An 18,427-nucleotide genomic window follows, 5' to 3' on the forward strand; every position below is an offset into this window, starting at 1 on the left:
AGAGATGGAAATGAAGTGGAGCAGCAAAGGGAAGGCGAAGGAGCAATGAGAAGCGCAAAAGAGACGGTGAAGTGTGGGGAAATAAAAGACAAGAAACATAAAATAGGAAAGTGAAAGACCAGCAGAGGGAAATGCGAAGCGCAAGAGAAAGAGCAAGGGGAAATGAAGAGAATTCAAAGTAGAAAAGAATAATGAACAGGAAGGGGAACTGAAAAGGATACAAATAAAAGTAAGTGGGAAAATGGAAGCTATAGAGAAGGGGGATTGGAGATAGCTTCGAGTAGGCTTCACTACCAAGACTTTTATTAGATTATCCGAGATGCCCACCCGCCACCTTATAATAAACAACATTACTTATATAACTCAATAATGCGGTTCGCTTCCCTAAATCCCGTCTCAATAGCTCCATGCACTGTTGAGTAATGATTCGTGCTGGTAGCCTCTCCAGCGAACATAATAACCGGTTTTCCATCCGCCGCTCTGATTGGTTCGGCCAATACCGCCGCCTGAGATCGGCCTAGCTTTCGGGAGTGGACGGTTTCGAACGAGTAAGTACCGCGAAAATTGGGATCCGAGTACCAATTTTTCCTACAAAATGAATTATATTGGACCATTTCGAAGGTTGGTTACCTAGTAATCTGGTCTGGGTGTGAGATGCTCGGGTAATCCTTCGATAGAAATTTTCGCATGACGTGCATCGCGCCGTTTGCGATGGTCTCGTCGGATAGCTGCTCGATTTCCGGTACCAGCGGGCCGATGAACCAGACCAAAAGCACGTTGGGGTTTTCTTGGAGTGGGATTGTACAGTAAATTGTGGTGATCCACGATCTGTTACCCTTAAAAGTTAACGTGCAGACTTTTGAGACATTCGTTGGTGGTTTACAATTTTGGGCCCCTCCGGATATTCCAGGCTCGAATTCTTCAAGTCGGCTTGTCTCCATACGAATGCAACGCCCTCAAAGTTGTCATCCCACCATCTAGCGGGGAAATGGAGGAATACTTTCATAATACCGTCAATTCCCAAAGTGTCAATGGCTCGAACCTTCTCCTTGGGGAGGTTTGGTTTGAAAACATTCGCGTGCAGATGCTTGAGCACACCGAGGGAGGGGGTCCAAATGACGTGGTCGGCGGTGTAGCTACTCAGATCTGAGCAGCTCACGCGGACCTTGCCCGATTCCAGTGAAATTCCACTAACCGATTTATTTAAGGCGATATTGCGCTCAATCGGCCCGGAAGCCTGTCGCATTAAAACGCCCAAAATCGTCTTGAAACCCAAGCCATTCCAACCAAGCACCTGGCTCCCTTCGCAAGGCTCAAAGTCTACGCTGGTGGCTACCGTCGACCATGAGAACGAACCAAGCTCAGACTCTACGTACCGCTCGAACAGGTCCAGGCACTCCTCTGCCAAAGTCAGTTCATCCTTGTTCTTCCAGATTTTGCGTATCTCGGCTTCGTACCTGCAACAACTAGATGAAAACCGGGTCCTCGGGTTAACAATCACCTTTCAGTCAAAACCTCCCCCAGGGAGCCCTCCGCCCCATAGTTATCGGCGAAGTAGACATCTTCAAACAAGCGGTTAAGTCGGGCGTTGAATTTTGAGTCGACGCGTTTTAAGGTCGAGTGGTACAGTTCCGGTGACGTATCGTCGACCTTGAGCACCTGCAGATCGCGCACCATTTCGTACACGACGTTATTTTTCTCGCCGTGGCACCACTGCGCCCCCAGGTCGATCAGCGACTTTCCAAAACGCAGGCTGTAGATACGACCTCCGACGCGACCGTCGGCTTCCAAAATTGTGACGTTCGTAAATCCATTGCGGCTCAGAGTACTTGCCGCGGCAATTCCGGCGGCCCCAGCACCAATAATTACAATTCTGGGTTCTTTACGGCACTCAACGGATAAGGTGAGAGCAATTAGTACCGCTAAAATCGACCTCATGTTGTGTCTTTGGGTAGGACACTGCAAAATGGATGATAGGCGTTGTGCCCGTTATTCAATCCACCGACGTAACCTAAAAATAATAAATAATCATAAATGTCCAGTTTGGTTACTGGACAGTAAAAGAAAAATCAATTGCCTTTTTTCTTATTCTTAATTTTTTATCTGAACTAGCCTGGGAAGTAAGTACGGCCATTGAAATAAAAGACAGTGCGACTTTTGTGTGTCCCGACGTACCACCCACGAAAGAAGAAGAAAATTGTATGAACAACCATTGAACAACGAAGCTGAAATTCTTTTGTATTCTCGTTACAATATGGCACCTAAACGTGAAGGCTGAATTAGCACCCCGAAAAAAACAAAATCTGCAAATTTTAAATAATGATTCTATGGATTTAAGGTCAGACTGTTTGAACAACTTTTGTGCAGAGAAGGCGCATTTTTTTAACCGAAATAGCTTTTGTTTTGACATCGCCTTTGTGAGTACCCTCTTCTGACAATCCGTTCTTGAGGTGGAAATAAACCCGATCACGATAAGAGGTCGAGGAGGAGGGCTATGGTTGGTAGAAATTGATTCCTTTCCTTGAGAACTTTCATTAGAGTACCATCAAGGATAACACTAGTTCCCCTCCCCCCCCCCTCCCACCACCCCGTACTTTGATAAGAGGACAGACAGAAGGGCAGTAGTTGGTAGAAAACGGTTTCTTTCGTTGAGACCTTTAATTATGAGAGATAAAATTAATTTTTACCCCCCCTCCCTCAGGCCCCGTCGCTCACTGATCTCGAAAAAGAGTCGCATGGGAAAGTTATAGTTTGTACAAACCAATTTATTCCGATGAGACCTTTCATTAGAACACCATGAAGGGTAGAACATGTGTTTACCCCCCTCCCCTCCCTACATTTTCTAAAGTTTAACTTGGCACCATTAAAGGCATGCGTATGCAAAATCTGAGACCAATAAATTGGTTGTCGTATGTAAAAGTTATTCACGTTTTACTTTCAAAAACAGCATCTAAGGAAATAATTCGTGGGGGTGGGGAGGGGGGGCTTTTAGACACCGAAATTTGATGGCCGCATGCAGAACAAGAAGAAATAAAAATAGAGCAAGGAGAAATGAAACCACGACAAGAAAAGAATATGACACAATTCGAAATAAGATAAGAAAACAATATCAAAGGATAAAGAGTACAACAAAGAGGGAATGATTGGAGAATATTAAACGGAAATTTGGTGGGAGATGGGGATTCACATGCGTGAGAGGGAGAAGGAGGTCGGTAATTAAATACACAATACTCAATGCAGAAATACTGGATGAAACAGATGAATTTAAGATCGGAAGAAGGTTAGAATCGGATCACCAACCCATGGAATTGGGTCTAAAAGAGAAGACCAAGAAATGAAGAGGAGCAAAGACGAAGGGTGATACCGTTATGGACAAGAGACGCGGTGGAACTGTATAGAGGAACAAGGAGAAGAAATAGGAGGGGCGGAATAATATAAAGGAGAGCACAAGTAACTGAAGGGGGGAGGGGAGAAAAAAGGGAGTGATCGGGCAAAGAGTGTACAGGGTGGCCAAATAAGAATGCGAGGTACTGTATCTGGGAACCTGTCCATCGTAGAGGCTTGCGGTAAAAAAAGTTATCACTAAAACGGCCACGAGAAAAGCCTGGAAAATATTTTTAAGTTTCTGAAATGGTCGCTAGGGGGTGTAACTGCAATCTGGAATATAAAAAAGTGATTTTTCTGTAAATTCCGCTATATTAACCTAACAAAAAAATGTCCGGTCTTTGAAGACGACGATTTTTTGTTTGACAATTTTTCCTGTACCTATCTCTAAAAATGAAGTGGTGGGGGGTATTCAAAGGTTTGCGTAAAGAACACCCTGTATCTTCGAAACGGCTGAGCCGATTTTAACAAACTCGGGTTAATTGAAAAGAGTTATTCTTCGGCTACAAATATTATAATATTTGAAGTTTTGTTAGTTTCACATATTGCCACTTGAGGGCTTTTTTCGATATACCGACAGAAATCGTTAATTTTCTCAAAAAAATTAAATGCGTTGGTTTGATTTTTTTGTCATGAAAAAGTAGCTAAATGATCCCTAAACAAGCTCGCGAAAACCGCATCTCGATATCTTGTTCCTAACCTAAAATTTAGGCCAAAGAAAATTGTATACTCTCAAAATTTTATTTTTTAAGCTAATTTTTCCGGAATTATTTTTATTATATAATTTGTGGCCCCAAGGTGGATCGATTTAAAAAAGGAAGCTCTCAAGATATAAAGATGTTGCTTTCGCATGCTTGTTTAGGCATCATTTAGCTACCTTTTATGAAAAAAAATCAAACCAACCAATGCATTTAATTTTTTTAGAAAATTAACCATTTCTGTCCGAATGTCGAAAACAGCCCTCAAGCGGCGATATGTGAAACTAACAAAACTTCAAATATTATAATATTTGTTGCTGAAGAATAGCTCTTTTGAACTAACCCGAGTTTGTTTAAATCGGCTCAGCCGTTTCGAAGATACAGGGTGTTCTTTACGGAAACCTATGAATACCTCCCACCACTTCATTTTTAGAGATACAAGAAAAATTGTCAAATAAAAATTGTTCAGATTATCGTCAACTTAAAAGAACGGACATTTTTTTGTTAGGTTAATATAGCGGAATTCACAGAAACATAACTTTTTTAGATTGCAGTAAAGTCACTAAATATAGAAAGTACCGCAATCCATTGGGCTCGTGTGTTAGAGAGAGAACGCATGATTTTTGCCCAAAAATGGCGGAAGTTACCAGATTCTAGTAACTTTAATGTTAGGGATTGTTCCACCTGTTTGGAGATATCTGTATATATTTTTATAAAGTCACTAGATATAGAAAGTACCGCAATCATCCGCCATTTTTGGCCAAATTTGCTGCCAACTTAAAAAAATTAACAAATAAAATATGAATAACTGTAATTTTTATAAACTAACTTCATAGTACCTACTGTCATGTTTTATAGAAATATATCCCTTTGATTATATACTACTATAATCAAAGATATATACAGATATCTCCAAACAGGTGGAACAATCCCTAACATTAAAGTTACTAGAATCTGGTAACTTCCGCCATTTTTGGGCAAAAATCATGCGTTCTCTCTCTAACACACCAGCCCAATGGGTTGCGGTACTTTCTATATTTACTTAGTGACTTTAATATTTTTATAAAACTTGACAGTACTATGAAGTTAGATTATAAAAAGTTACAGCTATTCAGATTTTATTTGTCAATTTTTTTAAGTTGGCAGCAAATTTGCCCAAAAATGGCGGATGATTGCGGTACTTTCTATATCTAGTGACTTTAGATCCAGATTGCAGTTACGCCCCCTAGCGGTCATTTCAGAAACTTAAAAATATTTTCCAGGTTTTGCTCATGGCCGTGTTACTAATAACTTTTTTACCGCCAGCCTCTATGATGGATAGATTCTCAGATACAGTACCTCGCATTCTTAGTTGGCCACCCTGTACAGTTTCAGAAAAATTATTAGGAAACGTAAGGAAAGGGGGAAACAGAGGAGAAACAGGTAAGAACAGGAAAAAAGTACAATGGAAACTGTACATAAAAAAAGAGAAAGATTTTTGGAAGGTGATAAGCAGGGGAAAAAACAAAAATAGAACCTTATTTAACTGTATTAAGGTACTATAAGGAAAGCAGGAGAAAGGGAGAGCTGGAAGAAGTACAATGAAGATGAAAAGTTAAACGGAAGAGCACCAAATTGTATATTAGAGGAAGGAACGAGAATGGAAAAGACAAGGATAGCGTCCGGGTGCAGGGCGGTAAAATTATAGGAAAAAGGCGATAGAAAAAGCGAATTGGTGAAAGAATGCTTGACAACGAGGATGAACGCAACGGGAATGTGGGAAAAACAAGGAGGAAAATATTACGACGAAGATGGATACGGATTGACTGGGGTTGACGAAAAAAATTGAAAACAGTAAAGATAGAGGGCGCACGTAGAAGTCATAAAGTAAAGTCACTAGATATAGAAAGTACCGCAATCATCCGCCATTTTTGGGCAAATTTGCTGCCAACTTAAAAAAATTGACAAATAAAATCTGAATAGCTGTCATTTTTTTATAACCTAACTTCATAGTACTGTCATGTTTTATAAAAATATATACAGATATCTCCAAACGGGTGGAACAATCCCTAACATTAAAGTTACTAGAATCTGGTAACTTCCGCCATTTTTGGGCAAAAATCATGCGTTCTCTCTCTAACACACGAGCCCAATGGATTGCGGTACTTTCTATATTTAGTGACTTTATCATAAAGATCTTATAAGGAAGTGGTTACTGACCCACAATCGTGCCATATCAAAGGCGGAAGAAATTTGATACAACCAATTTCGTGAATGCAATGGAAATGATTTGAAGAATTTCGAAATCGCTGAACAAGAGCAAGTCAACAGCGTAATGGAGCTATTGGAGGGCAATGCCAATTGACGACCACAACTGTGAAGTAAGGAGAGGAAGATCATCAAAGAATTTGAAGAAGATTTCATGGCAGAAAAGGTCAAATAAGACTGAGGTTAGCAACGCCAAAACCTAGGACATTACGATATTGGGTAGGAGAGGCGCTTTAACGACACATTTCCCTCAAAAAGTGGAAAATCTTGTGTCAAGAGAAAAAACTGTCCAGAATTTAATCGACACGCTGGAAAGATTCCAAGAAACCAATAGCCGAAACCGAGGAAACCAAGAGAGAAAATGGACAATGGAAATTATGAAAGTCTACTCAGTGCAGTATGGAAGAGGTCGGAGACGAGCAGAGACTAAGGAAACTCGGATATTGCGGACCTAAGACCACCTAGGATAACAGAACGCTAACACGCTAGGAGATCAGAACCTGGAGGCAATCCAACCAGAACATTACGAGACGAAGGAGGAGAATAAAAAAGGACCAGGAGACAAGCACAAAGTGAGACTACAGCTAGAAAGCTAAGAAACACTAAGAAACTGGTACCAGATGCGTGAAGACTTAGGTACTCAAAACGAGAAATTTAGGAACCAGACAATATCCTAATCTGTTGCTAATTGTTTCAATTATTATGACTTATTAGTGACTACAAACTATCCAGTCCTTAAAAAATTACTCAAAAAAATAATAAGTTTACTCACAGTAAAAATGCAAACTCACAGCTGTAGCTTCACAAAGGTGACTATTACATTTCATTGTCAATCTAATCATTTGGATACTCTTATCAAATACTCAATTCTATCGCAGATCTTCCGACAATCACTGTCGCTACGCAATCAACTTTTTGGGAAGCCACTCGACACATTCTTTGAGAAGGTTTCTGTATACCGTCTGGAATCTCTTAACGTTTCTTTTATTGGCAATTCCCTAAGCGCATTTCAAGGCTCCTTGAGCTGGGGTATACCCTCTCCGTGTTGGGCCTTGTCGTGGTTGTGGAGGTTGTGTGGATCGGTGATCAAGAGGGGCGAATCCAGAGTAAAGACAACACAAAAGAATGGAAGAATGTATACTCTTCTGACGTGGGGACTGATCAAAAGACTAAACCGGAGGAAGCGTCCCAGGATACTCCTTAACCTGGTTGCAAGTCATCGAGCCGCAACAACAGTCCAAACGACGCAAGTGCATCTCCGGCGCTGAGCAGAAGAGAAGATAGAAAGTCAGGTTGGGCCAAATGAGTCAACTGCTCCAAGAGTCACCTCCCAACCCAACCCTAACCCAGGGCTTCAGGGACAAAATGACCCAGCAATTAAATTTCAGCACTTACATTCAGAGCTTAGAATACAAGATGATGGATTCAGATTTCAGGATTGGTATCATGGTTCGGGACCTAGGATACGGGTATTGAGGCACAACATTTGAAAGGAATTGAGGGATTCAGAATTGGGGATTAAAGATTTAGCGTCACGATTTAGGATCCGTTATTCAGAATACAGGATTCAGGAGTTCTATGAATTTAAACTTAAAAGTTAAAAAACCCAAAACGCAAGAGGATTCAGGATGACTTAGGATTTAATGCTTCGCCGATTCCGGATCCAGGATTCAGGATTCAACGTTCAAGATTCAAATTTTAAGGTACGCAGTTTGCGAAATGCAGTTCAAATAAAAAACAGAATTATCGGGGTTACAGGGTTAAGGATTCAAAGTGCAGTAATCAAATTTCAGGGAGGAGGGGGTTACTTTTTGAAATTATGGATTCTACAGAGCAAAATCTATAAGGAAATGTTTTTTCCCGGTCGTTCTGAGACAATTTTTTTTCGGGGCTCAAAAACAGGCAGTGTGTAAACCTTTTTTTTACCAAAAATCGACTACACCAAAATTCCTCGGGAAAACACTTTTTCTTATTAATTTTGGTGCGTAGAATCCAAAACAATTCGTACTTTTTCGATCAGACTTCTCAAAAAAAAGTTATTAACCAGAAACCAATTTCGAAAGAAAATTCAAAGGGCTGTAACTTTTGAACTAGTAGCCCAATCTTGGAACTGTTTGAAATTATGGATTCTACAGGCCACATTCTATAAGAAAAATTTTTCCGGGTCGATCTGAGACAATTTTTTCTTCGGGGCTCAAAAAAAGGCAGTGTATTACCTTCCTTTTTTTACCAAAAATCGACTACACCAAAATTTCTCGGGAAAACACTTTTTCTTATTAATTTTGGTGCGTAGAATCCAAAACAATTCGTACTTTTTCGATTAGACTTCTCAATCATAAGTTATAGACTAGAAACCAATTTCGAAAAAAAATTCAAAGGGCTGTAACTTTTGAACTAGTAGCCCAATCTGGGAACTGTTTGAAATTATGGATTCTACAGGCCACATTCTATAAGAAAAATTTTTTTCCGGGTCGATCTGAGACAATTTTTTTTTTCGGGGCTCAAAAAAAGGCAGTGTATAACCTTCCTTTTTTACCAAAAATTGACTGCACCAAAATTTCTCGGGAAAAAACTTTTTCTTATTAATTTTGGTGCGTAGAATCAAAACAATTCGTACTTTTTCGATTATACTTCTCAATCAAAAGTTATAGACTAGAAACCAATTTCGAAAGAAAATTCAAAGGGCTGTAACTTTTGAACTAGTAGCACAATCTTGGAACTGTTTGAAATTATGGATTCTACGGGCCACATTCTATAAGAAAATTGTTTTTTCCGGGTCGATCTGAGACAATTTTTTTTTCGGGGCTCAAAAAAAGGCAGTGTATTACCTTCCTTTTTTACACAAAACGACTGCACCAAAATTTCTCGGGAAAACACTTTTTCTTATTAATTTTGGTGCGTAGAATCCAAAACAATTCGTGCTTTTTCGATCGGACTTCTCAATCAAAAGTTATGGATTAGAAACCAATTTCGAAAGAACATTCAAAGGGCTGTAACTTTTGAACTAGTAGCCCAATCTTGGAACTGTTCGAAATTATGGATTCTACGGGCCACATTCTATAAGAAAATTTTTTCCGGGTCGATCTGAGACAATTTTTTTTTCGGGGCTCAAAAAAAGGCAGTGTATTACCTTCCTTTCTTACAAACAACAGACAACAGGGACAGAGAAATGTCAAAACAGGTGCGGAGTGTGCGAAGAGGAGGGGCATGTCCCGTGGACAATGGCTTGCGCAAAATTTAAGGAAACAATTAGGAAGCGGACGGAACCAAAAAATAAGTCCGACCAATAAAGTAATAAACTCACCTACCACCTTTCCGCATACGATGTGCATCACCATGGGGGAAGACAGCGCATGGAAGATAAACGCAACATATTTCGATTTAGTAGACGAAAAAGTTAACCACTTAAGGTGTCACTTCTCAAAATTACCAAGTTACGAATTTGTAGGTAGTATGAAGTAACATAACCTCACATTTTGATGAAAGTAAGTGAATTTTTTTATTAAAATTGTGGAAAATTTAGGGCATCTTCCGCAAATTTTTGTTGTTGTAAACGCTTAAGGTACCCTCTAACCTTTTTATTATATAATTTCATGATCGTAGCTCGGGGTCCGTATATCGCTATATACTCGAAAAAAGAATTAAAGAGAACGTAGAATGAAAAAAAGAATCACTTTTTGAAATAAAAGAAAAGAGAAATAACAAGAGATAATAAAAATAAAGAAACGATTGTATTTGATGTAAAAATCCTTAACACAAGAAGAAATGATACATATAAAAAAAACGAAAAAAATAAATTGTGTATATCAAACAAAATTATTATGTCGTGCCATCTGTCTGTCACATTTCGCACTATTGTAATAGACGTTTTCATTTGAATTCGAAGATTAATTTTTTAATTGTTCTAGTTTTGAACGGGGGTTATCCAACGTCATTAGACTATACAAAAGCGTTAATTTAACGTTTAAAAGCAAACAAATCATTTTCCCCCACAAAACGGCAAATTCCTTAAACACAATTCAATAATACATTTCAGAAACGCTATCAAACTAAAACAATACACAATCGCAACCTTGTTAACTAATGACAATCGTTCCGAAAACCGACAATCGTTTCGTTAGATTTTAATTAAAATGGCGACGAATATTTTGAGAAATATGCAATCTTTACAGGTATAATACACGTTCGCCGTCTCGTTCGCGCCTGTCGCCGAAAGACGGAGACGCGTTTGTGTTCATTACCGAAAATTATTTCTGATTATTATTTATATTAATAATTCGGTCGGTATAAGATTAGAAATCCCTTTTCGCGTCTTTGTGGGGCGTTTTGTTGCGGTAGCGCGCGCGAGAAATCCTTGCGGGGGTTCTAATGTACGTGCATTTGTCAAAAAACGGGCGCCCCCCCACCTTTACTTCTGACAACTAGAGAGTCTTAATGTCTGGAATTTGATAAACTTGTAACGCGCATTGTGTCAGAACTTGGGCGCTTTAAAAATGGGCGCGCATTTATTTAAATATTCCCGTTACGCTAGGCCGTATTAAATTGACTACGTTGCCTAATTAATTTCTTTTTATTATTTCCGTGTTACCTTCAGTTCGCCAGATTTCGCCTTTTATTCGCATTAGTGAATTACAACGATACATTTATTTACTTGTGTTTAATACAAAACAACAAAATCACACTTTTATTGGTACTAGATTTACTTTGTTGTTCTCAAGGGTTTCAATACATTTACGGATTTATGGTACAGTACTCAGACTAGGGATCCAATGGGTACAGAGGCAAATTTTTGTTTGATAGATCATGAGAAAGCATTTGATGAGAAGAGATCAAAGCCGTTTGAAATTGGAAGAGGAGTGAGACAAGGCTGTTGTTTGTCACTTACCCTTTTTTACTTGGACCGAGACTTGGATTAATTAATGATTTAGGTCCTAAAATGAGATAAAGTTCGTACCTCTTCAAGTTCCGACGTGACGCCACGCTTAATTTCCCCTGGAACCTACGCAAACGTTGATTGCTAATTACCATTTTAGTGGACCATTTTTTGCGACCGTACTAAGCTCCATGGTTGTGAAAACACGTTTCAGAATATTTGAGGTCGACCACTGGGGCACAGGTAAGCCAATATGAGTAGGGGTTGACTACCAGGCGCTAACTAGTGTTAAATTTTTTGTAGCGTTTTAACTCCAAACTTGCATAATAAAGTAAGTCACCTAAAGTGGTGTAGTTTATGGTACTCAGAGGTATAATCTGAGCCCTTTCAGTGCGGGTTGCCTATTCCTTCTCAACTGGGAAAAAGGGCAAACTAAGAAACCCTTGTTCTGGTCATGGTCTTGGCTTCCGCAGAAAACAACAGAGCTATATTTTGTTAAATGACCATCAAACAAATGTAGTAATTACAATTCGATGTATCGAAAACCAAACGTTATATAAAGGAGCGGTCGAAAATCAAAATTACCTTTGAACTCTGGTTGTAACGGTCTTTTGAGCTCAGAAGGGCGCTTTTCTGCCTTATCTGTAACATATAAAAACACAAACAAGCAAATAAGAGAAATAGTGAACAGCGCGGTGCATAAATATTGCGGTAGCAATGTCTAACGTTTGACACTAGGGTAAATCGTATACTAAAACCGTATACTTAATAAGAATCAATAATTCGAATGATTTTACAACTATCAAAAGCAAAATTTTGATCGACAACGAATTGTCCGTACAAATCGGTGTGTGAGAGAATGAAAACTACTTTACGATGCACAATTATCTAAATTTCTATACAACAGCAATATAATCTAATTAATTCAAAATGTAAATAAACTAACACGAACAACACACAAAAGTAACGTCACTAACATCGTAGACATCTGTTCCGGAACTCAATTACAATACGTAGGTAACTAAATATCTCGTATAACAAACAAATCTAAATTATACAACGTAATCAAACTAACAGGAATGAATTTTCTGAATGACAAAAGTAATCGTAGACAAAATCGGGCCTCGGAAGGTATATTTTATGTAGAATTAGAAATATCGAAGTGATCATCTCCAAAAGGTTTCGTAATACTTACAGTTAAACAGGAACAACACGTGTAAATTTATGTAACGTAATATCCGTTCATACCTCACACCAATTTTACTTGTAAATATAAATCCGCTAAGCGTATTCAATGGAGCAGCCACAACACATCAGCAATAGAGAGAAATATGGAGATATCCAATACCAAAAGCCATTATTCAAGTAGACAATAAGCCAAGTAACAGTAATGGCGTATCGACAAAAATTTGCATGATACCAACATGAAGGCACGATCTTCTCTGGGAGGGAAAAGTACAAATTAAAGGGAACGAGTTATGCAGCAAGGTACATACCGTGAACTCTAGCGACAAGAGAATGAAGTAAGGTCAATGAACCCTATAGCACTCGGATGGCCCCTAGCGGCGAACTAAAGAACTAAGGTAGTAAAAAAATCTATCATAGAAATAACTTACATCTGAACTAAACGGGTTTACAAAGGAAACACCTAGATGGCGTATGAATACCAACTATAAATTTCGAATTTAAATAAAACGTTACAAGGTTTAGAGCAGGTGAATAAATACAAGTATCTTGGAAGAACAGTAGCGGAGGAATGGAAAAGCACGACCGAAATGAAAGCAGGAATACGATTGGAGCTCAATAAGGGGAAGAAACAAATTTTGGGCTAAAAAAACGACCGAGTCGAGACATTCATTCCTGGTATTGGAGGCTGAAGAAGTGGGGAAAGGGGACTTTAAAGGGCAAACACAATGTTTTGGGCCAAAAAAGGAAAAAAATGATTGGAGACATGCCCATTCTTGGTATTGGAGGCTGAAACAGGGGGTAAAGGAAAAGGGCAAACAACATTTTTTGGGGCAAGAAAGGAAAAAAATGACTAGAGGGCATCCTGACATGCTCCTTCTTTGTTTGGAGGCTGAAACAGCGGTAAAAAGGAGACTTTAAAGGACAAACAAAATTTTTTGGGCCACGAAAAGGAAAAAACTGACTGGAGGGCATCGAGACATGTCCATTCTTGGTATTGGAGGCGGAAGAAGCGGGGAACGGGGACTGTACAGGGCAAAAACATTTTTTGAAACACGAAAGGGGAAAAAATGACTGAATGGCATCGAAACATGCTCATTCTTGGTATTTAGAAGTTGAAGAAGCGGGGAAAGAGAACTTTAAAGGGCACACAATATTTTTTGAGCGACGAAAGGCAAAAAAAATGACTGGAGGCCATCGTGACATGCTCATTCTTTGGTATTGGAGGCTGAAGAAACGGGGAAAGAGAACTTTAAAGGGAAAACAACACTTTTTGGACAAAAAAAGGGAAAAACATGACTGGAGGGCATCGTGATATGCTCTTTCTTTGGTATTGGAGGCTGAAGAAGCGGGATAAGGGAACTTTAAAGAGAAAACAACATTTTTTAGGTTACGAAAGGGAAAAAATGACCGAATGGCATCGAAACATGCTCATTTTTGGTATTGGAGGCTAAAGAAGCGGGAAAAGGGGACTTTAAAAGGAAAACAAAATTTTTATGGTGAAAAAAGGCAAAAAATGGCTGGAGGGTATCGAGACATACTCACTCTTCGTATTGGAGATTGAAGAAGAGGGCACGTTCAAGGGTAAAAAAATGTTTTCCGCCGAGAAAAGCTAAAAAAGTTACTAGAGGGCGTCGAGATATACTTACTCTAGATGGAAAGTCAAAGAAATTGATAAAGGCAGTTAATTTGACCTCTCGTATGGAAATCCAACAATCCCCGTCAGAAATAAGCTAAACTCCCAGTGGCTTCTGTACAAACTGATGTATTTAATTAAGACACAAAGGCATGTGATATATCAAAGCGGATCGCGAGATTAAGAAAGAAAATAAATAAATGTAGGGTTTATAGATGTGGGCAATTCCGTCCTCGGTTTATTGGATAGCGATAGTTAATGATGTCAGTTGGCTCTCGTGGCATCAGTCTTAACCGCAAGATAAATACGAGTGGAAAAAATAAGGATATTAAAGGGGAAAACAATCTCCTTCGAAACTGATAGGGTAAAGGGCACCTGTTGAACACGCACGGACACTGGTCATTTACACCCCCTTGACCGGTCTTGAACTACAACCCTTGTCCTCGGTTATGATGATAAGTTTGCGTGTTTACTACCGAAATTGGCTCGATTCTCGCCAATACCTCCAATATGAGGAATTAGCGACGTGAGACGAGCCAGAAAACGGCGGCACGGAACAAAAGTGAAGAAAGTAAATGAGGCGGAGGTAGAAAAATTGTGTCGGTGGCGAGTACGACGTCTTTCCCAGACCATCTCCATCACGGTGTCCCTAAGGATACACGGTCATTACGTGTGCTCCTAGAAAATGACCGGCGAGTATTCTAGCGCTCATACGTGCTCTTATATGCCTTTTGGATTTTTAAAAACAACAATTGCGTCTCCTATGTTTCGTTGGCGTATTATAGATGAAGGGATAGAGGAGATGATTAATTTTCATAAAGTCATTACGTTGTTGGTGTCATTTATTCAAGACACACCCCGATCGCGTGCCTCGAATCAATGGAAACTAATATTGTCTTTCCAATTATTTTCCCTTGCCTTGTTATTATTCAAATTTGAGATTTGGTTCAATATTTGATTCTAATTTCGGTAATGGATGATTAAATCAAAGTTTCGAACCTAAAAATTTAAACGGAACGAGCGAAAGGAGTGGGAAACCCGTCCTCCCCCCGGACGAAATTAATGTAATAATAGATAAGAAGTGTGGTTTTGAATCGATGATCTATTGCGAAATTTCTCAAATGTTTTTTTGCAAATTGCCGTTTAGTTCTGACAAACGATTAATAACCAGAGTAAATGGCACATAAAAAGCTGATTTATGGATGGAAGCAATCTGCGTTTAGGAAAATCTTGCCAATATCCTACATTAAAATTAACTTAGGGGGAAAATATTAAAATTACTCACTTTTAAGTGATTTGGAAATTTTACAGCTTTGTTTTCGATTTACCGTCGTTCGTACAATAATCGACCATTAGGTAATTTAAGTCGCAATTATTTATTTCCTCACGTAGGTACACGTAAGGAGGAAGATATCACCAATCTGTACGGAGCAATTCTGTTACTACGATTCACATCTTCACGGCAGCTGTGGTTATGTACGAGGGGTTATTCGCTGTGGCTTTCGGTTACATACAGTACTCGTTTCTTAAAATTTTTCTATGGGCACAATGAGGGCCATTTAATAGGTAATGAGACAAATTGCCGGAATACTTTTCTACGTAGTCCCTACGGTTCTCTTAATTGGCTTACTACCCCTACCATACAATGCTTTAGGTCGATCTTCAAAATAAATTTTGTTAGAAATCGAGCACTGTGGAAACAGCTGATCGGAGAGTATGTAGATATCATCAATCTGTACGGATCTGTGATGCTTCTCGTGCATGGCAGATAGAAAAATGTGGATTTGCGTGAACGGAAAGGAATCTTATTATCCAACTCGGGTTTTCACCATCATTTATATAAAACTAATAGCAAAAGGTGTTCTTGCCCGACAATAAAACGATGTGCTTTAACGGTGGCGTAAAGGCGCGCGGATACAGAAACGATTAAAACAGGCCAATCAACGTCTCTGATAACGAGTGCCGGAAGGGTTGTCGTTATCTCAGATGCGATTCCTATGCAAATCATTCTAAGGCACTTTTGATTATTCCCTTTCTGATGGGGCAGTATTTTAAAGGTTGAAGAGTTACGCGAGCCCGTATAAAATTGGTCGAGAATTAGTCACGCACGGTCTGGCGACAAATTAAAGAAATGGCGATAAATATCGGTCTAGTTTACACAGTTAACAGCTCGAGGTAGTTATTTTTTAATATCGCTAATAACTCAAAAGTGCACGCAGAGAAAATCGCCTTGATTGGCGACCTTTTTCCCGTAATTTATAATATTATTACTTGGCACGCATCTGAAAGTGATAAATTTCGAACGCCGTCATATTTTCAATTAATTTACGAAAAACTACATTTCGCCTGATAAATACATTAAACCCGCGGGTGCCGATCCTGTCCCAAAATCCCCGGCTACAATAAATTTACAAGATTAACCGTGCGCGCACAACTTCTAATTAAATTAAAAACGACCTTGAGGTAATCGAGAGGATGTAATTGTAGAAATAAAAAAATAAAACGAAGACGGAACTCGACCAAAATCAAGAAAAACGAGTCCGTCCTCCGGCCTCCCCCATTAATTTTACTCCATTCTTTATTAAAGCAATCCGTCTTGGTAGGTAAAAATCCGAAGGATAAATCAAAAGTCAAACTTTGTTATTTCATCAATCATTGTCGGGAAAATCTCGACTGTAATAATACAGCTATACGGAATTTTGTCAATAACGAAATTCGCACTTGCCACGCAATTTCGTTAAGAGAATGATTGGAAAGGACTTACAAAGTAATGTCTTCACCACAAAAATATATTCCTCCTGATAAAACAGGCTCCATTAGGATCATAGATGATATACTTAACTTTTGTAAATTAGTGTACCAGAATCACAGAAACAAAGTGTAAAAATCATTAATAAAAACTTCCGCACCTATTATGTTTTCTTATGTCATGTTTTTTAAGTTAAACAATTCCAGTGAAGGGGATAAGAGAGACGCCATATTGCAAACCAACGTTACTCCTAAAAAATGACAAATTAGGCATTTCAAAATTTCCAAAAAAAGAATGAAAAATCACCTTAGGAATCTCCTACTTTTTCGGCGAGTGCTTGTTTACGAAACCATGTCTTACTCGATCTGCGCCACTGAAAAGTGTTTCGGAATTGTTTCCCCGATTCTCGTCGAAATCGTTCCGCTGCAAGTGCGAGGGCATATTCCCGTTGGTTATGAACAATCGATCCTGCCTCGCGAGCCATTGGCTATCGAAAGAGCCTCTGAATTTTCTTCGCCGGATTTTTACGGAATCAGTAAGTAGCCGAAATCGCCCGATCCTTTTCGCAGGTTCCGACATGGTATTTTTGACCATGTACCTCATGGACGTACCGCAAAAACAGGCACGCTGTAACGTCATGTAACTTCGCGCGCTCGGTACGGTACGGTGCTAGGGGAGGGGGGAATTCAACATGAAAGTAACGAATCCAAAGTTAGTGGTTGCGCAGGCGTAGGTCTAATGTATACACTAAAATGTTCAATTTACAAAAAGCGCATTCACCACGTGCGGTTTCAGTTTAGTTTTGTAAGAAAAAAATTCCTTCCTTGCTGCAAGCCACCCCACAACGTGTAATAATTACAAAATAAAATTTATTATTTTAATTTGACAAATTAATGTTAGGTATATAATATTAACTAAATTTTTCATTAGAAGTAGTCGCTAATTAGTCAATGCTGAAACTAATCGAACTACTTTTGATTTTGCTGAAGATAAACTCGAGGATAAATATGTAACATTTTTTTAACCATAATATATTATATATATAAAGTTCAAAGGGCTGTAACTTTTGATCTAGTAGTCCAATCTCGTAACTGTTTGAAATTATGGATTCTACGGGCCAAACTCTATAAGAAAATGTTTTTCCCCGGTCGATCTCAGACAATTTTTTTTCCGGCCTCAAAAAAAGGCAGTGTATTACCTTCCTTTTTTACCAAAAATCGACTGCTCCAAAATTTCTCGGGAAAACACTTTTTCTCCACATTCTATAAGAAAATTTTTTTCCGGGTCGATCTGAGACATTTTTTTTTAGGGGCTCAAAAAAAGGCAGTGTATAACCTTCCTTTTTTACCAAAAATCGACTACACCAAAATTTCTCGGGAAAACACTTTTCTTATTAATTTTGGTGCGTAGAATCCAAAACAATTCGTACTTTTTCGATTAGACTTCTCAATCAAAAGTTATAGACTAGAAACCAATTTCGAAAAAAAATTCAAAAGGCTGTAACTTTTGAACTAGTAGCCCAATCTTGGAACTGTTTGAAATTATGGATTCTACAGGCCACATTCTATAAGAAAATTTTTTTTCAGGGTCGATCTGAGACAATTTTTTTTTCGGGCCTCAAAAAAAGGCAGTGTATTACCTTCCTTTTTACCAAA

At 38.8% G+C, this 18,427-nt stretch overlaps 1 protein-coding gene across 1 annotated transcript; it reads right to left on the reverse strand.

Moving 5' to 3' along the window:
- Nucleotides 1-286: 286 nt before the first annotated feature.
- Nucleotides 287-7,131, reverse strand: LOC116172288 (spermine oxidase-like). The gene is made up of 5 exons (XM_031489474.1): nt 7,102-7,131; nt 1,502-2,011; nt 884-1,457; nt 631-836; nt 287-588 (listed from the first exon to the last, which is right to left on the reverse strand). The coding sequence occupies exons 2-5, from the start codon at nt 1,936-1,938 to the stop codon at nt 351-353; spliced, it is 1,455 nt and encodes a 484-aa protein (XP_031345334.1). The 5' UTR covers nt 1,939-2,011; nt 7,102-7,131; the 3' UTR covers nt 287-350.
- Between the last annotated feature and the right edge of the window lie 11,296 nt (nt 7,132-18,427).

This window comes from Photinus pyralis, unplaced genomic scaffold (genome assembly GCF_008802855.1).
Source record: "Photinus pyralis isolate 1611_PpyrPB1 unplaced genomic scaffold, Ppyr1.3 Ppyr1.4_LG5, whole genome shotgun sequence".
Classification (NCBI taxonomy): Eukaryota; Metazoa; Arthropoda; class Insecta; order Coleoptera; family Lampyridae; genus Photinus; species Photinus pyralis.